General features: G+C 39.5%; 1 protein-coding gene across 1 annotated transcript; it reads left to right on the top strand.

Annotated features, from left to right (window-relative positions):
• The first annotated feature begins 4,585 nt into the window (after positions 1–4,585).
• On the top strand, positions 4,586–25,567 carry LMNTD1 (lamin tail domain containing 1). Its single transcript, XM_036455517.2, has 8 exons — positions 4,586–4,736; positions 7,991–8,217; positions 12,208–12,400; positions 16,176–16,356; positions 17,613–17,732; positions 23,272–23,486; positions 24,353–24,518; positions 25,001–25,567. The coding sequence occupies exons 1-8, from the start codon at positions 4,720–4,722 to the stop codon at positions 25,088–25,090; spliced, it is 1,209 nt and encodes a 402-aa protein (XP_036311410.1). The 5' UTR covers positions 4,586–4,719; the 3' UTR covers positions 25,091–25,567.
• The last annotated feature ends 1,101 nt before the right edge of the window (positions 25,568–26,668 follow it).

Genomic DNA, 26,668 nt, shown 5'->3' with positions numbered 1-26,668 from the left:
TATTCCTATATATACAAACTCCTTGAATCTTAGATAGTGGGACATGTCATGTTTTAAATTATAATCCTCAAGTGCATATTACTCAATTTGGAAACTACCACCCATGGCCTGAGAGGGAAGGAAAATTCTCTTTATATATACAGCCTTCATTCACACAAGACATTTTATTTATATTACTGATTTAATAAAATCCCCCAGTGAGCAAATGTTCTCCATATGTGGAAACAGTGGGCTAGAATGCATAAAGCCAGTTCTTTGTGCTTTTCAGCTTTTAAAAAATTATGCACATGTAATACTTTGCCTGTTTTTTAGAAATTGCTGAATTTTGCCACTTTAAATTTGTTCTTAGTTAAGGTAAAAAATCACAATATAAAACTCAGTTTTCAGAATCCTATTAGACCCTATATTTACTCTTAAGGGGCTTCATTTTCTCGAGCAATATTTATTTTCCCAACCAAGGGAAGGGTGAACAGAACACTGACCCAGACGTTGGGAGAGAGAGGGATTCAAGACCAGATAGGAAGATCAGGACAAAGCAGGTTCAGGAGTAGGTAAGCAGTTAGGCAGTGACTGTGGAAGGACTTAGGAAGATAGTGGACAAGGATTATAGCAGAGAAACAGAGAGTACAGTGGAGGGGATCTTCATAACAAATGGATATGAGACCAAATCCTGACTGAGCCATCTATTGGCTATATTACCTGGGAAGAGGTATTTATCTCTCTGAATTTCCATCTCCTCATTTTGGAAAATGGGGAAATTCCCATGTCCAGAGTTATGTTGAAAGGACCTAGGTAGAGAACCAGTAGTGTTCCTGCATTTCCCTTTCAGCTCTTGCTTGAACCTCTCTCTTCCCTTAGCTAGAGATAGCCATGATGATGATACTCAGGATGGTGGAAGTCTACACATCCCACACTGATCCTTTCTTAGCCATTTTACTATGGAGAATTTCAAATGTCTACAGGAAAAAAAAAAAAAGATATAATGTATAATGAACCTCCATGTACATCACTCAGCTTCAAAAATTACAAGTCACGGCCCATCTTCTTCATCTACATCTGCTCCCTACTCTCTGTGTTATTCAAAATTTTTTAATGTAATTTAATTGATTTCAGAGAGGAAGAGAGAGAGAGAGAGAAACAGAAATATCTCGTATGCCCCACATCCAGGGACCATGCCTGCAATCCAGGCACATGACCTAACTGGTAACTGAACCATGATCTTCTGGTTCACAGGTTGATAATCAACCACTGAGCCATGCTGGTCATTTTATCTATAAACTAGAGGCTCGGTGCACAAAATTCATGCATGGGGCAGGGGTTGGTCCCCTCAGACAAGCCTGCACCCTCTCTAATTTAGGACTCCTCGGGAGATATCTGACTTTAATCTCTCTCACAATATGGAACCCCTGGTTCCTAACTGTTCACCTGCCTTCCTTCCTAACTGCCCCCCCACCATGCTGGCTTGATCACCCCAAATGCCCCCCTTACCAACTTGGTCGTCCCCAACTTCCCCTTGCCAGCCTGGTCACCCCCAACTACCCCCCCTGCCAGTATGGTTGCTCCCAACTGCTCCACCCTACCAGCCTGGTCACCCCCAATTGCCTTCCCCCACTGGCCTGGTCACTTTCAACTGCCCCCCCACCAGCCTAGTCATCCCCAACTGCCCCCCCTGCCAATCTGGTTGCCCCATGCAGCCTGCTGTCCAGTCATTTGGTCATGCCTCATTAACCCCCCTGCTGGCCTGGCTGCCCCACGCGGCCTGTTCAGTCGTCCTTCTGGTAGTTTCGGTCATGACGGCCCCTGACTTTTTATATATATGGATGCTTCACTATGTATCTCCAAACAATAGTATTCTTTTTAAAAGAAAGAAAAAGATGATTCCCAGATATCAGTGTGGTGCTAGCCAGAAGGAAAGGGGTAGAAGGTAGCTAGGAGGGGCAAAAAGAAGGTAAATGGGGATGCAAAGAGACTTTGCTTGAGGCAATGGGCACAGAAGCAATGTGCAGATGGTGTTTTGTTAAGTTGTACCCTTGGAACCAGTATAATTTTGTGAACCAATGTCACCCCAGTAAATTCAATTAAAATAAATAAATAAAATGGTTAAAATACGTAGGTGATGCCGTAACAAACTTAAAATATTTGTTAATTTTTAATATTATTAAATACCCAGTGTGCTTATGTTTCCAATGTCATATAAATTTTTTGTAATTTGCTTGAATTAAAATATAAATTATTGCCACAAAGTACAAGTTTTGTCCTTTAAATCTCTTAATCTATTAGCTAATATGCTCTTCTGTTTTCTGCATCTTATGTAAATTAGAGGATTCATTAGTTTCAGCTTGATTTTGTTGTCGTTGTTGCTGCTATTATTATTACCTATGTCAGGTAAGTTACATCAACCACATAAATACACCAAGTAATTTTTCCAAACTGAACAATTCTTAGAAAAGTTCTGAACAAACCAACATACTAATTGTCCTTCCATGAAAACAGTAAATAGTTACTTCTGGAAAACTGCTATGTAAAAGGCACGCAAAAATACTTTGTATTTATAGGTAATAAAGAGTTAGGATTTATGCTCAGAAATTATAAACTGTTTTTCATCTGCATGAATCTCAGGCAAATCATGTGATACATGGGAAAATCCTTTGCCAACTGAGGTTATCTGCTACATTGTAGAAATCTTGCATCTAAATGCCAGCGCCAAATCTTAATGGCTTCTGTTAATGTCTCCTCCTAGTGACAAAATGCCCGCTATGGTTCATGTCACCCCTGTAGCAAACCACGGGCTTCCTTCCAGTATCAGGGAAAGAGGAAACTGGTTTTAGTTACATATATGCTCTAATCTGGGGGCAGGAAATAAGGAAAATATCCTGAATGGGACATGACTATTAAAACATTCACAAGGTTAAAGCTTTCCAAAGTGTTTCTCAGTTGACAGAATTTTGTTTGTCCGAATGTGAATAGGCTCTCTGATAAAACACATGTGGTCATAATGACTTCATGCTAATATATGTAGTTCAAATAAAGACATTTGAACAGCTAAGAGGCCAGACAGAATTAGAGAAACTGGAATAGAGGCAAGAAATAAAAAAAAACACTTTCAGTTCTTTTCTAAGCGTAAGTATAAATTTATAAACCTCTTATTTTATTTTTGCTTTTCTTTCTTTACATTTATTTAAATTACAGTTTACTGTAAATCTCTTTATGCCGTATGTACATAATTGGCTGGTAACAGTGATAAGAAATGGCTTCATCTCTGAAGAGAAAGTTATACCTTCCTCTAGCTTAGTTGCCTCATTATGTGATACATTTCTTGTCTTTTGATTTATTAAAATGGTTACTTTGTTCATTGTTAGTTGTATTTAAATCCTATTTCTCGTTCTAAGATGGAAGCCATTTTCAAATCTAAATTGGAAGATGTTTTATCATTATTCCTTGAAGTAGGAATTGTTTATTTATAATACCTTGCTTTTGCGTGGTACATAGTAGGTGCTCATTTAAATATTTAAATTATCTTACCTATACAGTAATCATTATCATTAATATATCATCTGATTGTGTACAATGATGTACTTTTGTATGTGTTAATTTTATTCTCATCCATCATTATCATAAAACATTAAGTGTAGATCTTTTACTCAAAGTGGAATCTATATTAAGTGATTTATTTTATTTTTAAAAAATATATTTATTGATTTTTTACAGAGACGAAGAGAGAGGGATAGAAAGTTAGAAACATCGATGAGAGAGAAACATTGATCAGCTGCCCCCTGCACACACCCCACTGGGGATGTGCCTGCAACCAAAGTATATGCCTTTGACTGGAATCGAACCTAGGACACTTCAGTCCACAGACTGATGCTCTATCCACTGAGCCAAACCGGTTTCAGCTTAAGTGATTTATTTTAAATCACACTGCTGGCATAACTAAGAGAAGAATTTATGTCTCCTCGCTTTAATCTCACTATTTCTACCAGTAAGTTAATTTTTGCTTTAAAAGTATATGTTTTCTGTTCCTGCTTCCTGGCTGTTTCCATGTGCCAAAACAAAACAAAAAACAACACAAAAATTGTTTAAAGTCATCATTCAAAAACAGTGACCTTGACCCGCAGAAATCCAAAATAGGATATCAAACATCCCGGTGACAAAGTTTGTCTGGTGGGGAGATCTGGCTCTCCTAAAAGCAAGTTCCCTTATTTCAGCTCTGCAAGCTACAAAGCATCAACATAGTCATTGTTCAGAGACTGGAACTCTGTAACTATGGAGACATTATGTCACAGTGTTCTGACAGGCAGTGTTGGCCCCATGTGAGAACTGTGGTCATAAAGATAGCTATGCTGGGATACCACCCTGCCCCCTGCCCTGCTTCCGGTGAATGCTTTGCACCTTCACCTTGGTTTGTCTACTAGCCTTAGCCAACAGCAGTATTGGCTATGTCAGGACTTGCATCTTTCCATTAGAATCATGGTTCTGGCATCAGCATGGTAGAGAAAGCATCAAACCTGGCAGGTGCTTTAAGGTAGTTAGATTAACAGGTGAGGTCACTTGACATAGGAAACCTGGTGTGAACCTCAGCTATAATCCTGGCCTAATGTCGTAATCTGTTTTCCCAGGAAAGGAAAGAGACTTTTCTTCTGGCCAAGATAAAAGACATAAGAAGCCACTCAAGAAACATCGACAGCCCTGCAGAGTCAAGTTCCTGAACAGGAAGATAAAATGGAGAGAGATACCTCGTAAGAATGGCACAGAAGAGGGGAGGGAAGGGGATGAGTGTTGGAGGAGAGGGATGGAGCACTTGGCCTCTTGTTTCAAGACATCTAATAAAGTAGTTAGGGCTGGAATTGGTTCCACAGGTTTTCTAAGATTAACTATAACATGCAGTTACCTCCCACCCACTGTTTTATAAGGTTGAGTCCTTGAGGAATATAAAAATATATCTGGACAGAGGTCCATCATAGCTGACCTGGTTGAGGTTCCAAAGCTCATATCTAACACGTTAAAACAATTGGCAGATAATTTCCTTAGAATCACTTTACTGATCCAGGGACAAAGAATTACCAAAGAATGTTTGATTTAGCAAATGCCTGTGAGGATATAAAATAAAAATTACAATTCCCTATTGCGACCACTAATGTAAATCATTCTATCAACTAAAGCATTAGCATTGATTTTCCAATGTTTTCTAAAAAAAAAAAAAAAATCCATTGTATTGAATATACACAATTTAAAGCCAATGTTACTTTGGACCTAGATGTCCTGTGTTTATTGTTTGGTTCAAATTCATTTATAAAATATTTTATCTATTAAAATAAACAGTTTAAATCATTTCTTAGCTGAACTGCACATGGCTGTTGTCAGTATTACTAGTGCAACATCTCCCAAAATCACACTGAAATGATGGCATTGAACTTTTGTAACTGCCTCTGGTTTAGTGCTAATTGGTTACAGAAGGAGCAAAATACCAAGAAAGGGGTTGGAAAATTTCGTTTGCAAAGCAGTAGAGGAAGCTAACTAAGCACTAGGACAGTGGTTGGCAAACTCATTCGTCAACAGAGCCAAATATCAACAGTACAACGATTGAGATTTCTTTTGAGAGACAATTTTTTTAAACTTAAACTTCTAGCACCACTTCTTCAAAATAGACTCGCTGAGGCCATGGTATTTTGTGGAAGAGCCACACTCAAGGGGCCAAGAGCCACATGTGGCTCGCGAGTCAAGGTTTGCCGACCACTGCACTAGAATAAACCTCCCCTCTTCTAAGTCTGCTCGGTCTGTGAGTGCAAGGTTTTCAGACAATAGGCTGCATCACGCATGTCTCTGCCTAAAATATTTCAGCTCTTCCAAAATAATGCAGCCAGTAGAAGTTTCTTATTCAAATAGAAAAAGAAGAACACCCTGTGGTCCTAGCCAGTGGTCAGAAACTTATTAGTCAACAGAGCCAAATATCAACAGTACAACGATTGAAATTGATTTTGAGACCCAAATTTTTTAAACTTAAACTTCTTCTAACGCCAACTTCTTCAAAATAGACTCTCCCAGGCCGTGGTATTTTGTGAAAGAGCCACACTCAAGGGGCCAAAGAGCTGCTTGTGGCTCGTGAGCCAGAGTTTGCCGACCAGTGTCCTAGGCGATTTCTTTAATTGCAACCTTTGCCAAAGCTTATTGGGAATCTTTTGTGGAATTAAATTTATGTGGGAGCACTGTTGTTCTACTGGAGAAAAGTGAATTCAGAGCTTATAAGATGAACATGCTGAAAGATATAGCCAGCTTGGCTGTAATGAAACCCAGATGTGAGGAACTTGGAAAGAGAAAAGTACTTTTTCTGCTTATTCTAGCCAAGGCCGGGAAGAAGTCACATCATAAGAGCCTCTTTCAGGTCGAACTGAGATGGGATGTTTGTAATTTGACAACTGATCTCTATAGTCTGCATCTCACAGTCAAGCTTGAGTATATCTTCATGGGTTTGAGCTTTTCAGATAAAGATGAGTGCTTGGGTTGTCAGCAAAATGGCATTGCTCAAACTCAGTAAGTACTGGGCCAGGAATAATGCAACTTTCAAAGCCAATGCATTCAATTTAAAAAATAATAATAATAATTTGCTTGAGATGCCTGTACCTGCTGAGAGGTACAGAGAGGTACAGAGTTAGAGAAGTCTGGTTTTGAGTAAACACTCTCCAGATTAGTCTTTCGGATGAAGGAGTGTACAAATTATAAAACAAAAGAATTGTGCATACCTCTGGTAAACAGAGATATTGAGACTGACTTTAGCAAGATGGCAGATTAGGAAGCTCCAGGCCCTTGTACCCTTTTGGAAACATTTAGGGAAAAAAAAAAACAAAAACAAACAAACAAACAAAAAACAATGAAAAACAGACAAACAAACAAAAAGATGGCAACAGGAAACTGGCTAAAATAACTTTATAGAAACTCTGGAAAACAAAGAGATCAAAATAGAGACAATCCATGGAGGTAAAACACTTAGTTCCTAAATTATAGTGGATGTGTGACCACCAGAAAATAGGGGACTAAAAGTTGACTGCTCATTCACCCAATGTTTCAGAGAGTTAAAAGGTTTGGACCCCAGAACTTTGTTCACAACTCAAGCATTAAACACACACACACACACACACACACACACACACACTGCTTTTAGTTTATTGAGGAGAGTCTCAATGTGGCACATAAAATGGGGTTGTCATAAACCTTTTCATGAGCCATGCCAGGAGGATATTATTTTACTAGTACTTGTAAAATAATTGTAGTTTAAAAAATGTTTGTGTTAGTTAAAAAATGCTTTTATATTTATGAAAAAGAAAGAAAGGAAAAGCTTTGTTCATAGTAATGTTTGCTTATAAAAATAGTACCTGGAAATTAAGTTTTTCTTTTTCTGCTATTCTTTCAACATACACACACACACACACACACACACACACACACACACATACTGTATTTACAGTTATTAGTTTTCATAGAGTATTTGAAAGCAAACATTAACTATAGAATCTTAATATAGGAAAATTAATTCAACAGCAGAAGTCAAAGGAAAAATATATAGTAAACAATATATTAAACAAGAATTATAATATTTTTATGTTAGTAGAAAGGGGGACTAGGATATAATAAGTGATAAATGTGGCATACAAATGGTTTATAGAGTCTCAAATATATGTAAAAATATGCATTAAAAAGCCTACAATTCTTGGATGATTTTTATTTTCTTTCTACTTTTATACTTTTTCAAAACCATCTATAGTGGGAATTTATTGATTCTTAAATTTAAAAATTAGAGAAATTTTCTTAACTTGACACTAAAGTGTTCTATTTAGGTTCTTAAAACTAGAGCTATAAGATGTTCTTGTGCTTACATAAAATGCATAATGCCTTTGAAAATCAAAACTTTGGGTAATAATGATAGTTTATGCTTCTTGTGCTCATTGTCTATTCATGTTAACTTTCTTTATTTATTATACTATTTTTTTGTCCACAGAAGAGAAAATACAAGTGGCACCCTCTCAAGGACACACCGATCTTTAGTACGTTTTCCAAGTACTGAAAATTCATATAGCACAGCACTGCCGTTGTCACTGTCATCCACCAGTGAAATACCTCTCGGTTGCTATCTGTCTAACTTTGAGATTACTGGAATAGCTCTATCAGCAAGGGGATCAAAGTCTTCTAAATCAATTACAGCGGAACACTCAGATATCAACTTGGGTAAGCAAAGCCTTTACCGATTATTTTTAGACTATTTTTAAATTATATAGTTCAATAAATTTTCTATGTGTCTAGAAACCAGAATGATATTTTTAATTTGTGTTCAACAATGCTAATTTCTTAATGTCATATAACTGCTCACTATTGATCTTAATACTGGAATCATATTTGGTTCCATAAATATATGTGGCCAAGTATATCATCCCAATGATTAAAATACTTTGAGTTAACCAACTTACACCATACACAAAAATAAACTCAAAATGGGTAAAGGACTTACACATAAGACAGGAAACCATAAAAATATTAGAGGAATCCACAGGCAGAAAAATCTCAGACATATGCTGAAACAATTTCTTCACCCATACAGCTCCTTGGGCAATGGAAACTAAAAAGAAAATAAACAAATGGGACTACATAAAAATAAAAAGCTTTTGCACAGCAAAATAAACCATCAACAAAAAAATATGTTTGCCACTGCATGGGAGAACATATTTGCCAATGTTATCACCGAAAAGGGCTTAATCTACAACATTTACAAGGAACTCATACGACTTAAGAAAATGAAGATAAAGAACTCAATCAAAAAATGGGCAAAGGACCTAAATAAATACTTTTCAAAAGAAGACAGAAGGAGGCCAAGAGACATTTGAAAACATCCTCAAAGTCACTAATAATCCGAGAGATGCAAATCAAACTGGCAATGAGGTACCATCTCACACCTGTCAGAATGGTTATCACCATACATCAACAAATGACAAGTGCTGGTCAGGATGCGAAGAAAAAGGAACCCTGTGCTCTGCTGCTGGGAATGCAGACTTGTGCAGACACTGTGGAAAACAGTATGGCGTTCCTTAAAAAACTAAAAATGGAACTCTCATTTGACCTAGTGATCCCACTTCTAGGAATATATCCCAAGAAACTAGAAACACTAGTCAGAAAGGATATATGCACCCTTATGTTCATAGCGGCACAATTTACCAAAGCTAAGATTTAGAAACAGCCTAAGTGCCCATCTGCAGATGAGTGGATTAAAAAACGTTGGTACATCTACACAATGGAATACTACACTGTGGTAAAAAAAAAAAAAAAAAAAAAGAAGGAATTCTTATCATTTGCAACAGCATGGATGGAACTGTAGAGCATTATGCTAAATGAAATAAGCCAGTCAGAGAAAGATAAATATCACATGATTTCACTCATGTATGGAATATAATGAACAACATAAAATGATGAACAAAAACAGATTCAGAGACAGAGAAGCATTAATCAGACAGTCAAACCTCAGAGGGAAGGTACAGGAGGGTGGGAGTAAGGGGGAGAGATCAACCAAAGGACTTGTATGCATGCATAAAAGCCTAACCAATGAACACAGATACAAGGGGAGGTTTAAGATTATGAGTAGGGGGGTGAGAGGGGCAATGGGGTGATGAGGACACATATGTAATACCTTAGTAAAGAAAAAAAAATTAAAATACCTTGAGTTAGCATAATGGTTCATAGGTTGACTGCTTTACATGTTCCAGACTTTCTAGATAATTAAAAAATTCTAATGCATAACATGGTCTGCCCTTCCTCTTAATGCTACCAAAAAGATTAAGTTATGTCTTGGGTACTTTGTGCCCTTAGGAGATTTAGGACTTTGGTAAGGAAAAGACAGATAGATAAGAGAAAGAAGAAAAATAAAGTAGGTAAAATGGTGGAGAGAAAAGGAAAAAAACAATAAAGAATTTGGAGGAGAGGAAAATAAAAACAGGACTACTGTAGGAAGAAGTAAAATTGTAACAGGTGCCAACAATGCACTCAGCAGAATCCAGGCTGCAGGTGTTTGTTCCTCACTAAGTACAGGAAGCTTTGAGGGTATATTACAGTTTACTAGAAGGACCGCTGTCCTTGGGAACAGAAGACCAAGGTCCAAACTATTCCTCTGCTCCCTTTGGTGTGAAACATGAGGTATTTAGCATCTCTGAGTCCCATTTTCCACAACAGCAAAAATGGGGATTAAACTGTCGACTTCTCAGAACTATCCAAAGGATGATTAAAGGAGATGTGAAGATTTATGAAAATCCCCTAGCACATAGTAGGTACTCAATAAAAATTAGTTGTGAACCTGAGCATATCTCTAAGCACCTTCTCATCGAATGGGCTGGATCGAGTTCCATTACTCACTTATTGACAAGTTTTAAAACTGGAAACACAGCACCCTGACACCCTGATGCCTCTATTTCCCTCCACCTCCACCATTCTGTGCACATTTACAGCCTGGCTGCTGCTTCTCTGTGTTTCATTTTGTTTGTGGTATTTGCCTACGCCTTAGACACACAGGCATCTAGGGTTTTGACCTACTGCCATTATTGTCGTAGTCCCTGTGCTTCATTGTTTGCACACCTAAGCTACATTTTTTTTTTCTAAAGAAGCCTCCTAAGTTCACACTGACCTTCAGCAATAACCAGATCCATATGCTTAAAAGTGAAAGTACAGATTTAGATCTAGGGAGGGAGGATTTTCTATCCTTTAGCACTGTATCATCATGGCGTATGTCCTGTATTTGGGCCAAACTGGGCACACTCCCACGATTAGTGGGGAAAAGAAACAAAAAAAAATATAGTGGCTTCCCCTTGCAAGATGAGCAAGGAGCTAGGATGTAGGCTTCTCCTTCAGTTACTGTAGGTTCTGCTGCAGTTGGTGGAAGTCTGAGTTTGCTGCCACTTGCTGCGTTTGGTTCATTTCCATCTGTTTCCCCAGATGAAATAACATCTGGGACTAAAAATTAATTGATCTTCTTTCCTTTTAGAGTGCAAAGGTCCCTCACCCTCCACCCCATAGGATGAGCTATTCAAAGGGCTGCTATCTATTCTCTATTCCCAGAGGAATTTTAAAAAATTAAGTAAATACTTGACTGAGAAAAACAAATTGAATTCCAAACATTTCTTCTGAACAAAATACTTTGAGGAATCCTCTTTAGAAACTATGAGTTTAACCCTTTCCAGCTTTCACCTCACTTGGTTTTTGTGAAAGATACACAAATATAAATCAAACTCTAAATTGTGTTAATTTGTTGATAATTTTGGACCCAGGGTCACAATAATAATTATCATTTATTGGGTATCTGCTAAATACCAGATAGTCCTAGACACTTATCCACATTACTTTCAATTCTCACATCACCTTAACAAGGTAGTAGTATTTTTATGTTCATGAAAACTGAGAATTGGAAAGTTTAACTCAGTTGGCTTAGTAAGTGACAGATCAGGAATACAATTGCAAGTCTGTCTAAATCCAGGACATATTTCTCTGTCCTCTTTGTCATCACGCCTCTCTGTACTGTTCCTTTCTCTTTGAACTTACATTATTAGATTTACTCTGCCTGGTTCTTTCTATGCAAAATTATGAAACCTATTTTGTGTTTGAATCTTAGCATGAGGATTTTAAAGGAGTTTATTTCCAAGAGGAGACTAGAATCTGGTTAAGCATTATTTTATCTGTCCAATAAAGTATTTTAGTTGATGAAAGAAAACTGACATCTTTATCTGGCAAAAATACTAGCCATTGGTAGGAAAGGACTCATTTGAAGCTGTAATGTATGAGTATGAATGTGGAGAGAATAGCTAATATAAAATAGAATAAAGATGTACTTACATATGACTTATCCAAATTTGAGATACTCAGATGTTTTACCTACTCAAAAATGTATGATGCTCCTAGTACAAGTAACTAATCTGTGAAATAGTCATTATGTTGATGATATAATTGATAGTTTAAAACAATCTCTAGGAATTGAGTATCACTAAAAACAGTCTCTTACTGGTTATTGTGTAGCCTTTGGTTTAAAGTGTTCAATTATCTTCATTTAGTTTGACAGTCAGTGGTAGTAAAATGTATAAAGAACATAGTTTTGTAGAAGCAAAGAATAAAGATAATGGCTATGGGTTCTTTTAATATCCTGTTATTTACTTCCCTCTTTGTTGCTTCCCTCTTTGATTTGTTTAGAAAAAGTCATAGCTCCAAAGAAGAAGACACTGTTGATTACTACTTCTGAGCCACCTGTGTTGGGGCAAGGGGAGGATTATTTCCTATCTTTGTTTTCCGCATCAAAGAAACTTATTATACACTCATTCGCTACCAGGAAAACTTGGAAGCACTTTTCTATGATTCTTGAAGAAGTGGGCCCATCTAGATCCAGGTACATATTGTATTTTAATTATTTTATATCTGCTATTGGGATAGGAGCAATAAGTCAGTAGGAAGCAAAGTTTTAATCTGTTGTGCTGTCCCAGGATTCCATCTAAGAAATTAGATAAAATATAACTGTTTCGAGTTATAAGCAATTAAAAGAAATTAATATTCAGAAGCTGAATAATGAATGCTAATTCTTCAAAGATGCTAGAAGAAACAGCAATGCATAATCCCTACAAATAAAGTCAATTCAATTATTCAAGAACTTTATTATTGGCAAGTTATTCAGGTGGACTTAGAAGCTTTTTATTCTTATACTAGGTTCTTGAGTTCAATACAGAAAGAGAAATATAAACTTTTTAAATTGAATTTATTGGGGCAACATTGGTTAATATAATTATACTAGATTATATTAGTAAGTTACAGATTGGAAATACAATTGCAAGTCTGTCTAAATCCAGGACATATTCTTCTGTCCACTTTGTCATCATGTCAATTTGTGCATTGGGAGGTGTCCCTCATCCCAGCTTGTACCCTCTCACAATCCAGGACACCTCAGGGGATGTAAACAGGCAGTGGGACATTCCTCTAAGAATCTGGGACCGCTAACTTTTAACCGCTTGCCTGCCTGCCTGCCTGATCACCCCTAACTGCTACCCACTGCTAGCCTGATCACTCCCTAAATGCTCCACCCTGCCAGCCTGATCGCCCCCTAACTGCCCTCCTGTGCAAGCCTGATTGCCCCTAACTGCCCTTCCTTACAGGCCTGGTCCCTCCCAACTGCCCTCCCCTGCTGACCATCTTGTGATGGCCATCTTGTGTCCACATGAGGGCAGGATCTTTGACCACATGAGGGCAGCTATCTTGATCTTGTGTGTTGGAATGATGGTCAATAAGCATATTACTCTTTTATTAGATCGAATAGAGTCCTGGTGCATGGGTGGGGGCCAGCTGGTTTGCCCTGAAGGGTGTCCCAGATCAGGGTGGGGGGTCCCTTGGGGTGTGGGGCAGCCCAGGCGAGGAGCCTGTGGTGGTTTGCAGGCTGGCCACACCCCCTGATGACCCAAGCAGAGGCTCTGGTATCTGGAATTTATTTACCTTCTACAATTGAAACTTTGTAGCCTTGAGCGAAGCCAAGCCTCCTATTCGCTCTGTGGCTGCCGCCATTTCTGTTTGGATTTCTTTACCTTCTATAATTGAAACTTTGTAGTTTTGAGTGGAGGCTTAGGCTGGCTAGGGCAGGTGGAAAGCTTGGCTTCTTCCGTTGCTAGAGAAACCCAAGCCTACTTCCTGCTCTCTGTGGCCACAGCCATCTTGGTTGGGGTTAATTTGCTTACTCACTCTGATTGGCTGGTGTGTGTGGCTGGTGTGCATGGCAGAGGTATGGTCAATTTACATATTACTCTTTTATTAGATAAGATAGGTTTCAGGTATATTGTATGGTTCTATAATTCAATATCTGCATATTGTGTTCACCAAGCCAAGACAAGCCTCCTTCCATCACTATTTATTTACTTCTCCCTCCCCCTTTCCCCTCTCATAATCACCACTAGAGGCCTCATGCACTGAGGGGGAGGGGGCTTCCTCATCCCATCCTGTGCCCCCTCACAGTCTGGGACTCCACAGGGAGAGGGCCTAAATCAGCAGACAGACATCCCCCAAGGGCTCCTTAGCACTGCTGTGGAGGCAAAAGAGGCTCCCACCATCACCGCTGTGCTCACCAGCCATGAGCCCAGCTTCTGGCAGAGTGGCACTCCCCCTGTGGGAGTGTACTAACCACCAGGGGGCAACTCTTGCATTGAGAGTTGCCCACGCCTGGTGGTCGGTGCATGTCATAATGACTGGTCATTCAGCCATTCAGTTGATTTGCATATTATCCTTTTATCATATAGGATACTGTTGTCTGTGTCTTTGAGGGTTTTTTCTTTGCTCAATCTCTTTCCCGTATTCACCCAGCTCCCATTACCCTTTCTTATAATTGCCAGTCTGTTATCTATATCTATGAGTGTGTTTCTATTTTATTTGTTGAGGGTTTTTTTTTTGCATTGTTTAATTTTTTTAAACAATCCAATCAAAAAATGGCAAGAGATTTGAACAGTCACTTCTTCAAAGAGGACATATATGGCCAACAGACATATGAAAAGATGCTCAGTGTCACTAATCATCAGAGAAATGCAAATTAAAACCACAATGAGACATCACTTTTACTATCTGAATGGCTATCATTAGTAAATCAACAAGCAACAAGTGTTTGTGAGATTATGGAGAAGAGTAAACCCTTATGCACTGTTGGAGGGAATGTATATTGGTGCAGCCACTGTGGAAAGCAATATGAAGCTATCTAAAAAAAAAAATTAAAAATGGAACTGCCTCATGACCTAGTGATCCCATTTCTGGGTATATAGTCAAGGAAACACAAAACACAATTTTGAAAGAACATATGCAACCCCTATGATCATTGCAGCATTATTTACAATAGCCAAGATATGGAAGCAACCCAAGTGCCATCAATAAACAAATAGATAAAAATGTTGTGGTACATATATACAATGGACAAAAACCACTTAATTCACTTATAGTATGTGTAATCAAAGAGCAAAGCAAATAAGGTAGAAACATTGACTGATAGATACAGAGATCAGGTTGATGGTAGCCAAAGGAGAGAGGGATGGAGAGGTTGGCTGGAAAAGGATTTAGAAGTACAAATTGATAGTTAACAAAATAGTCTTGGGGATGTGAAACACAGCATAGGGAATATAGTCAATAATATTGTAATCACTATGCATGGTGCCAGGTGGATGCCAGAAATATTATGGGGACTACTTTGTAAAGTATATGATTGTCTAACCACTATCCTGTGCATCTGAAACTAATACAACATAATATTGAATGCAAACTATAATTGAAAAGATTGTAGGGATATAGACATAATCTTTTAAAAGCACCTGGCACATAATAAATATTGGTTATTATAATTGGTAGAGGTATATTTCACTTTTTTACAGAGAGGAAAAGAAAGGGATAGAGAGTTAGAAACATCAATGAGAGAGAATCATCAATCAGCTGCCTCTTGCACACCCCCTACTGGAGATGTGCCCGCAACCAAGTTACATGCCCTTGACCAGAATCGAACCTGGGACCTTTGAGTCTGCAGGCTGAGCTCTATCCACTGAGCCAAACCGGTTTCAGCTGTATATTTCACTTTTTAAATGATGTCTCTAATCCACCAAAGGGATTGTGACCTACACTCTAAAAAATGCTACAATAATATATCAATGTTTAGCCTGGTCCCTGGTACATATTAAGCCCTTAACACGTTAGTAGGAAAAAAAATATCATCTTATCTCTGTATAATATTTTGTTTGCTAAATTCTTTTAAGAGTACAGTTACTAGTCATCTTCACAGTAACTATATCAGAAGTAAACTAAAATATTTAACTTTCCTCTTTACCTATTTCAGTTTCATCTCTCGGTGGTTTTGAGAATAGTAGGATTTAACTAATGATAATTGCACCATCCTATGGCACTTATCCCTCGACACCTAAAGCACCTTTTAAGTTTTCTTTATTTTATGGGAAAGAGATGATTTTATTGTACAGATAAACAGAACTAACAGATCAAGGTATTTGCTATGAAAATACACTATCTCCACATAGAATGTGTCCAGTAGAGTAGACAGTTTAGGAATAACTTCCAAAGCATATTTATTATTCAGCCCTTCAAGTGAAATACTGATGACATGTTTATCTGAAGGCACCTTATAATCTTTATTTTTTTTCCAGTGCTTTTGGAGACATTAAAATAATTGAAGTGAATGATTTATTTGTGAAGCTCATTAACTCTTCCCCTAACCAAGAACTGGAGATTGGAAATCACATTCTCCAGCAAAATATCAATGGAAAACCAGATTCTCTGTACCATTTTCCTCCCAATATCACATTGCAGGCCAATTCCACAGTAACAGTGAGTATAAGATATCAATACTATTGTACAAACTAAAATTGTACAGGAAAATCTCACTTACCCAGGTCAGATTGCAGCTCAGCACACGTGGTTTCTTCATCACTCACTCTCTACGTAAAATGGGGTGTTTTGTTGGTGGTGGCTAATTGAGCCATGTTGTCCATCTCTGTGGGTAAGTTAATACCCATAGTTAAACTTCCATAGCTTTCTTCAGTTTGTTGTAGAATACCTCATGCTTTTATGACTTAACTATTAAAATTAAATCCCTAAGTTTATAAAATCAAGCAAACATAATCCTTAAAAGAAAAGTTAAGATAGTGTCTGCCTAGAGCCTTGGTTGGCAAACTACAGCTCACGAGCCACATGTGGCTCTTTGGCCCCTTGAGTGTGGCATTTCCACAAAATACCATGGCCTAGGCAAGTCTATTTTGAAGAAGTGGCATTAGAAGAAGCTTAAGTTTAAAAAATTTGGCTCTCAAAAAAAAAATTTTCAATCGTTGTACTATTGATATTTGGCTCTGTTGACTAATGAGTTTGCTGACTACTGGTCTAGAGAACAGATAGCTAGTTGATACTGGAGGGTTTTTCCTCTTTCTTGTGCTTTCCTTTAAACCACATACAGTGTTCCACTGCTTGGCACTGTATATTTATTATACTAGAGGCCCAGTGCACAAAATTCATGCACGAGGAGAGTGTGTCCCTCAGCCCAGCCTGCATCCTTTCCAATCTGGGACCCCTCGAGGGATGTCTGACTGCCCGTTTAGGCCCATTCTATCGGACATCTTTCTTACAATCCAGGACTGTTGGCTCTCAACTGCCAGCCTGATCACCCCCGAACTACTCCCCTGCCAGCCTGATTGATGCCTAACTGCTCTCCTGCCAGCCTGTTTGCCCCTAACTGCCCTTCCCTGCAGGCCTGATCACACCCAACTTCCCTCCTCTGCCAGCTTGGTCAACCCTAACTGCCCTCCCCTGTAGGCTTGATCCCCCCAAATTCCCTCCCTTGCAGGCCTGGTCCTTCCAAACTGCCCTCCCCTGCTGGCCATCTTGTGGCAGCCATATTTGACCATTTGGGGGCAGCCATCTTGTGTGTTGGAGTGATGATCAATTTGCATATTACTCTTTTATTAGCTAGGATACTCATTACATTTTAAGATCTCATCATGTTGAGAAAGGTAACATAGCAATCCCTTTCTGACATTTACAAAACTGTTGAACTCCAATGACATTTTAAATTAACAATTATTTTTTTACAGGTCTGGACAGCAGCATCTGAAGGAAAGCATCAACCACCATCAGATTTTCTTTGGAAGGAAAAAGAGAAGTTTAAAACCAGCCCAAATTCTACAACCATTCTGTGCAAACCTAATGGTGATGTCAGTATCTGTTATTCACAATGCTTCTTAAATAGATAGCCTCCTTATGTTCTCCTTGTCTCCTTAGCTCACTCAATTATTTTTCCACCCCTAAATCTTGGATAGAACCATCACTGACTGTCATAAGAAATCAGCAAATCAATAGCACCCTCTCCTGGGAGCTAATGTGCCAAAGAGCTGCTTATCCTTGGCAAAAAGAATTTTGATATCCCAAATTTGAAGCTACTTCAGATTTCAGAGTTAAGGATATATTTTATTTACGGTATTTAGCATGAAGAGCACGATAAGAAAGGAAGAAACTCTGTAGAGGCCCTCTCTATCCATTTATGGATTTTTCAAATGTTTTTTGAGATTCTTTTCAATTCTAAGGGCTGTAATACCACAGGACATCTGCTCTCAAGAACTAGCATTCTAATGAAACAAACTACAATCTTATTTGTCTGACTATACTATAGTCACTATAAAATTATGTACATTAGTAATAGCTTAGTAACTAACTCTGAATATTTGACAATTTTATATTTTCATACTACCTCTTTTCTTGGTATAATATTAGCATAAGTATACACCCAAGGACTAATAGTAAAGTAAGGTATCTTATTTTTATTAAAAAAAAATTATTTCTTTAATAAAACTACTAGAGGCTAGGTGCCTAAATTCATGCACCAGTGGGGTCCCTCAGCCTGTCCTGCTCTCCAACATCGCCTGAGAAGTCCCAAATAGCAAGAGGGTGCAGGCCAGTCTAAGGGACCCAACCAGTGCATGATCAGGGCTGGGGAGGGACGTGAGAGGTTGGCCACTCTGGGAAAGCTCCAGGGCATGTCTGGTCCTTCTGGCTCAGTCCTGATTGGGTGGACCCCAACAGCAAGCTAACCTACTGGTCAGAGAGTCTGTCCCCTGGTGGTCAGTGCACGTCATGTGAGTGGTTGAGCAGACACTTACTGTGTTTCCCCGAAAATAAGACATCCTCCGAAAATAAGACCTAGCGCATGGAAAGATAAGACATCCCCTGAAAATAAGACCTAGCGCAACTTTGGGAGAAAAAATTAATATAAGACACTGTCTTATTTTCGGGGAAACAGGGTAGCATATTAGGCTTTTATTATATAGGATTCTTTAGATTAAAAAATATATATATACCTGCCTTTTTTTCTTAGACCCAGTCTAACTTACTATGTCATACAACTACTAATCCATACAATATGTTGTTTAAAAGTTGTTACAAAAAAAGTTACAGAGCCTCCAATCTTTTGCCTAAAGCAATAGCCAACCATACAAATTAGAATAGGTACTATTTCTGGACTTGAGCAAAAAGTTATATTACTGATCATGAGTCATTAAAAAAATAAACCTAAAGTATGACAGACATCACTAATATGTCCATTCTACATAATAAAAGCCTAATATGCAAACCAACTGAATGGCAGGACAACCAGTAGAATGACTGGTCACTATGATGTGCACTGACCACCAGGGGACAGATGCTCAATGCAGAAACTGCCCCCAGCCTGCAGGCCCCAAGCCAGCCAAGGGGGGTGCCAGTGGGAGCTTCCTAATCACCTTGCTGGTTGCCCTACAGATCGGTCCTGACTGCCAGCCAGGCCAAGGGACACTACCCATGCATGAATTTCATGCACCAGACCTCTACTGGTTAATAATCAACTAACAAATCATGTGCTGTAATATAAAGGTAGATTTAGTTCTGTTCTACCATGAGTTAACTATGTAATCTTTATTCTGTTTTCTAATATATAATAATAGTGGCCTGGTGCACAAAATCCATGCACATTAAAAGGGAATTAATTAGAGGAAATATTTTAATATTGCTTTCACCCTTTCTCATTCCTACATTTCTATAATAGAAATGTCAGAGATGAAAGAAAATAAGTAAAATGTATATGAAAATCTTCCTCCTGTCAGAGTCTGGGGCACAGTGCAGGACCCAGAGTCAAGTCCCACCCACCTGCATGCATCTCGAAATTGCGCCCCATCCCCATTGCGTGAGATCCAGACCTAGGCAGCCCCATCCCCATCAAACCCCACTGGGCGAGAGTTGCAGCCTGAGGTCCCCTGTCAAGCCCCGCTGGGCGGGGGGCACAGCCACAGGTCCCCCAGCCCAGTGCTGGGGCAAGGGGTGTGGCCTGAGGTCCCCCAGCCTAACACTGGGGTGGGGGCACAGCCTGAGGTCCCCCTTGAAACCTCCACCAGGCAAGGGGTGAAGCCGAGGTTCCCCACCCTAGCTCAGTGCCATGCAGCCTCAGGTCCCTGCTGATCACTCATTATGACTCATTACAGAAACCCCGCCTCCACTGTGGGCACAGCCATCTTGTGACAGCATAACAGAGTGAGGGTCAATTTACATATTACTTCTTTATTATATAGGATAAGGGCTTGCAATATAATTACTAAAATTCTGTGGATCGATTGATTTTTAAACAGAGCTAGGTATTTTCTTTACCAGTTACATTGTCGTTCTTCAGGATTTGTAGCCTCTATATTATATGTAAAAAAAAATTTAATAGGGCCCAGCCAGCCTGGCTCTATGGAGTGTTGACCTATGAACCAGGAAATCATGGTTTAATTTATTTCAGGGAACATGCCTAGGTTGCAGGTTTGATCTCCAGGGGGAGGCATGCAGGAGGCAATCAATCAATGATTCTCTCTCATTATTGATGTTTCTATGTCTCCCTCTCCCTCTCTAAAAATAATAATAATAATAATAATAATAATAATAATAATAATTAATAGGTATTTTATATTTATGCAGTGCTGGAATCTTCCCAGTACATTGTTTTGCATTAGAGATTCAGTTAAGGGACAGACTGCTGCTATGTTGTAGAAGCTCGCTGAAAGGGTGTGTATTTGTGCATTATCCTGTTTGATTCTCACTCTAAGTATTTACAGAGGAGGAAAATGAGGCTTGGAAAATTAAATGGCTTGCTCAAGGTCACAAGATTGGTAAAATGGCAGAACTAAAATAAAACCAGACATTCCAACTCCAATAATTTTTCTACTGCACTAAAAATAGCCTACAAAGTTCATATGCCAACATCCCAGCAATGTAATTATTTTATTTTATCACATTAATAGAGGCCACAGCTGCCTCAGCCCTCACCGCCCTGGCTTCATCTGGAAGGTCAACTGGACAGTCATTCTGCTGTTTGGTCTAATTAGCATATTAGCTCTTTATTATATAGGATCATTGCCATCAAATATTTTTAAGTCCCTATAGTATAGAGGGAAATAAAATATTGCTCTTGTCTAAGAAAATCTTACAGTCTAATTGAGGGAGAGCACTAAAACAAAATCATAATGTATTTTCAACAAAAGTGTCTGTGAGCTGCTGACAGAGGAGAATCCCTAATTGATTATCTGAAACAAAAGTGAAGTTTTTCTATTGTGGTCCATGAAATTGAACTTTTTAGAAAAGATTTTATCTTTCTCTTTCTCTGCCACTGGCTTAACCTACCTGAACTTGCCAGATATTGCCTTTATGTCTAGTTAATTTGCCAGCCCAATCAGTGCAATCCAATCAATCAAATCGATTTTTCAATTGCTGGTGGCAAATTCTAGCAGGTCATAATTATGCAAGAAGTTCATCAAAGGCTGATGTTCCTTGGGGATCTGCAACAGCTGTTGAAGATCTGCAACAGCTGTAGGCATTTCCCCTAACCTGATCATCTTTTCCTGTTTATCAAACTTTACCTGTTTGCATTCTTAAAGGGCCAACACATTTCCCAGCAAATAAAAAGCCATGGGTGCAGACATTTGGAGAACTCACTTCACTAGAAAGTGGAGACTCCCTTGGCTTCCCATACGTCCCAAATTTATATATATATTTTTATCAAGTTTATTCATTTATATGCAGCCCCTTCTCCAGATTTCTGAACCCCTAGCAGCAAAAAAGACTTTAGCAGCATAAGCCAAAACTTCTAATTTAATAAACTAAAAACATTTTAAAAGAACAAGTAGGCTATTTGGGCACATTTCAGTGTTTAACTTTCTCATGTTGAATACAGACATAATTGTAAGTCCCTACACATGATTTTCCTGGGGAAAAAATGCACATATATGTAGTATGCATTCCACATATTCAAGAAACCAAAACAAACTCCAGCTTTAGTGGTCATGGGTCCCCTTAATAGTCTCACTTAGTATCTAGCCTGGAGAATGTGGTATCCTCTTCTTGTCTCTGGCTCTGGTTCTACTGCCCATTTTCCCATCTTAAATTATAGTCTTAAATAGTTAGCAATTTAACTTACTAACATTACTAGAGGTCCAGTGAACGAATTCGTGCATGGGTGGAGTCCCTTGGCCTGGCCAGCGATTAGGGCCAATTGGGGCTGTCTCACCCAGTCCTGATCAGCGACAATTATTGGGGCTGACTGGCCAAAGGGAGGGACTGCAGAAGGTTGGATGGTGGTGAGAGGTTGGCTGTGGGAGCACACTGATCACCAGAGGCAGCTCCTGCTTTGAGCGTCTGCTCCCCGGTGGTCAGTGCACATCATGGCAACCAGTCGACAAGTCGCTTAGACTTTTATATATATATTGACTAGTGACCTGTACATGAAATTTGTGAATCGAGGAGGAGTATCCCTCAGGCTGGCCTGCACCCTCTCCAATCTGAGACCCATCGGGAGATGTCCGACTGCTGATTTAGGCCCAATCCCTCGGGCCTAAATCGGCAGTTGGATATCCCTCTCCCAATCTGGGACTGCTGACTCCTAACTGCTCAACTGCCTGCCTGATGGCCCCTAACCACTCTGCCTGCCAGCCTGCTTGCCCCCAACTGTCCCACACTGCTGGCCTGCTCACCCCCAACTGCTCTCCTCCCTCTCCCTCACCCCCCCCTCACCCCCTTGCCAGCCTGATTGCCCCTAACTGCCTCTGCCTTGGCCTTGCCAGCATGGCTTCGTCCAGAAGGATGTTCAGAAGGTCTCCCTGTCTAACGGGCATATTACCCTTTTATTAGTATAGATAACTACTTTTTACTTAGTATCTTAACTAAATCTCAGAACACCCTCATATAGCAGTTCTCTACTACCAGCCTCCTTATTTTGTGTCGGAGGACTCAGGTACATAACAAGTAACTACTGGCCTGAGGATATGCAACTTGTGATTTTCAAAATTGGAAACTAAGGCCAGGATGTCTTGCTACATTCTTATGATGTTTCACTAATCTATGCACAATAAGTAAGTGATATTATGCAGTTGACTTTGAAACTTTATTGCAATAATTCCATGACATTAAAAAAAAAAATCTAATTTCTGCCCAACCATCATGGCTCAGCGGTTGAGCACCGACCTATGAACTAGGAGGCTAGAATCCTGGTCAGGGAACATGCTTGAGTTTTGGGCTCAATCCCCAATGGTGCGGGGAGGGTGGCAAGCAGGACGAAGCCGATCAATGATTCCCTCTTATCATTGATGTTTTTATCTCTCTCTCCCTCTTCCTTCCTCTCTGAAATCAGTAAAAAATAATATATATTTTTTAATCTAATTCCCATAGTATTTGATATTAATGAATCATTTCTGTTAGGCCATTGCCTGGTGCACTCCTATTCACTGGAAGCAAGCATGGGAGAAATTAGAGACTGATATTGAATTTCAGAGATGCTCGGTAGTAAATGCAGCATCTCAAAAGCACATGTTTCATTGGCCAAAAGCTACAACTACATCTAAAGAAACACTTGATCAACTTTATACTGACATCGAAAACTACCAGATGGAACAAATTCCGGTTTTTCTTAAGAGGTAAAAGTTGCTCTTTTATGTGTGTGTGCATTTTTGTTGTTGTTGTTTAATTGAGCCCTTCCCACAATTGGTAACTGAGCAGGGAGGAATACCTAGGTGATAAGTAAATATAATATATGATGAATAGGTAAATCAATAATGTCCAAAAAAAATCTATTTTGAATAGCACCATAAAACCCTTAATAATTTTAAAACATAGAAACACTCATGGTACACCTTAGCTGTTTTGGCTTAGTGGATAGAGCACTGGCTGGGCACTGAAGGGCCCCGGGTTCATTTCTGGTCAAGGGCACGTGTCCAGGTTGCAGGCTTGATCCCCAGTTGGGAATGTGCATGAGGCAAACTATCAATGATTCTCATCATTAATGTTTCTATCTTTCTCTCCCTCTCCTTTCCTCTCTAAAAATCAATTAAAAAATATTTTAAAAACAAACAAACAAAACACTCAATGGTACAATAAAGGCTGGCAATTTCCCATAGGCAATGGAGACCCACCCTTACCACCCCTCACCCCTGCCATCCTGGCCATTTCACTTCCCAGTGGCACTGCTGTTAGAGGCAGAGTTATGGAGGGTGAAGAGATGATGTTATCACCGTGTCTTTAGCAGTGTGGAGGCAAGGGGACAAGTGCCACATCTAGGAGCTTTATCTTGGGTCAAGAGCTGGCTGCGACTGAAGGTACAGATTTGTTAAGTCACTTGTGGGCAAATGCTTCTGAGGTTGTGATGACAGTGCTGCCCACACGGTCTAGAAAAGCCATATTGTTTTGTCTTCAAACATGTCTGTCTTCAATTGAGCTTTCTTTACTAATGCCACTGCATAAAATGTCTTTTTAGTTCAATTGGGGTTTAATTTTCCTTTTACAGAGAAAAAAAAATCCCACCAACTCTTGTCATGAGTCGTAGCCCTTGGTGCCACAGTCCCGACACCTCTGCACACCCCTACTGTCCTCTGATCGAACCTCAAGACGTGAGTGGAAGCAGCTTAAATGATCTTCCCAAGTCTCAGTCAGCCCGGACTCATGCAGACATGGTAAGTCAAATGGATACTGATTCCAGCAGAGAGTAAGAGGGTGTTTGTGTGTAGAACTGGTAAGAAGGGGTTAAAAGTTGTAAAATACACTAAGTATAAAAAATGATTCATATCCTCAAAAACAGTTAGCTCCTAAAGGAAATATTGTAAGCCATTCACTTACATTTGCTCCAGCACAGTGTATTTACTGTTTAAATAAATATTCATTGAATGAAACAAAAGAACAGCAAAATATCATGGCCAGCAAAAATAGGTAATTCTTGAAATTTGTTCAAAAGGACATGTTTGTTTGTTTTTTTAGTAGGCAGGATAAACTGGTCCTACAAGTTATGCTATGCTAAAAAAAAAATCATCTTTTCCAAACATACTCTAATATTAATCCCAAATTCTTTTTTTTTCGAACTGAAGTTTCTTATTTAAATTATCTCAATAAAGCTTGTAGAGTTGATGTTATTAACTCAGAATCTGTGAATGGATTTCAGGAAGCCCAGGAATCTATTAAATTTGGTAAAAAAATGTGTTCTACCGTCCTGTTTTCTGCGGGGAGAATCATAAAGACTCATCACATATGATCAATAGATGAGGACTCCCACTAGAATGAGAAGAACACCACGACAGATTTGAAGCTGTGAATAAAGGCCCTACCTTGGTGAGTTATAATGATTTTCAAACTTTATTTAGCAGAGGATTCTTTTTGAAATGAAATCTTGGGCAGAGTCCCAATGTGTGAAATGACCTGCCCAAGTGGAAGAGGAGGCAGCGATTCCCATTATACCATTCTTCTTCTTCTCTCCTTCCCTGTGATCCCTGAGGCACCTTCCTAGGATTGTAATGTTCTGTATACAACAGTATGAAAACCAGTTCATATGCTAACATTTTATTGGGACACAGAACCCCAAAATAATACCTTTCAGAAGTGGAATGGTGTAAATTTTGTAAATTTTATCCCATTTCATAAAATTAAGTATTCCATATCTTCATTGCCTGAATCCCTTCATATATAAAGAGATTTTGGTCTGAAATGTAAAGAGTTCTTTCAGCAATAAGTCTTAAACACATACACTGTACATAAATAATCTATAATAATAAAAGGGAAACATGCAAATTGACCATACCTTCACTACACCCAGAAGCCATGACCACAAGCCAATCAGAATCAAATATGCAAATTAATCCAACCCAGATGGTTGTGGTCACAAGAGCAAGCAAGAAGCTTGGGTTTCCCCAGCAACCCAAGCTTCCTGACCGGCCCTGACCTCTGCTCAAGGCTATAAAGTTTCAATTATAGAAGATAAATAAATCCCAACAAAAATGGCGGCAGTCATGAAATTGAAGCAAGCAGGAGGCTTGGGTTGCCCCCAGTGATGAAGGAAGCCAAGCTTCCCACTCAGCCTGGCCAGTCTTGGCCTCCACTCAAGGCTACAAAGTTTCAATTATAGAAGATAAATAAATCCCAGATACCAGGGCCTCCTCTTGGGTCATTGGGAGGCATGGCCAGCCTGCAAACCACCACAGGCTCCTCACACAGGCCACCTTATGACCTAAGGGAACCCCCATCCTGTTCTGGGACACCCTTCAGGACAAATGAGCTGGCCCTCACCTGTGCACCAGGCCTCTATCCTATCTAATAATCTAATAAAAGAGTAATATGCAAATTTACTGTCACTCCAACACACAAGATGGCTGCCCCCATGTGGACACAAAATACTCACCACAAGATGGCCTGCAGGGGAGGGAAGTTGGGAGGGACCAGGCCTGCAAGGGAAGGCATTTGTATGTGATCAGTCCAGCAGGGGAGGCCAGTTAGGGGTGACCAGGACTGCAAGAGAAGGCTGTTAGGGCAAACAGGCTGGAATGTAAGCAGTTAGACATCAATCAGGCTGGCAGGGGAGTAGTTAGGGGGTGATCAGGCTGGCAAGCAGAAGTGGTTAGGGGCAATCAGCAAGGCAGGCAGGTGAGCAGTTGGGAGCCAGCAGTCCTGGATTGTGAGAGGGATGTCTGACTACCCGTTTACCCCGATCCCAGTGGGATGGGGCCTAAACAGGCAGTCAGACATCCCTCAAGGGGTCCTAAATTGGAGAGGATGTAGGCTGGGCTGAAGAACACACACTCCATGCATGAATTTCATGCACTGGGCCTCTAATATTTAT

The sequence above is a fragment of the Pipistrellus kuhlii genome, unplaced genomic scaffold (assembly GCF_014108245.1).
Source record: "Pipistrellus kuhlii isolate mPipKuh1 unplaced genomic scaffold, mPipKuh1.p scaffold_m20_p_3, whole genome shotgun sequence".
Taxonomy (NCBI): domain Eukaryota; kingdom Metazoa; phylum Chordata; class Mammalia; order Chiroptera; family Vespertilionidae; genus Pipistrellus; species Pipistrellus kuhlii.
The sequence above is the reverse complement of the archived record's forward strand: the minus strand, read 5'-3'. Positions and strand labels throughout refer to the sequence as shown.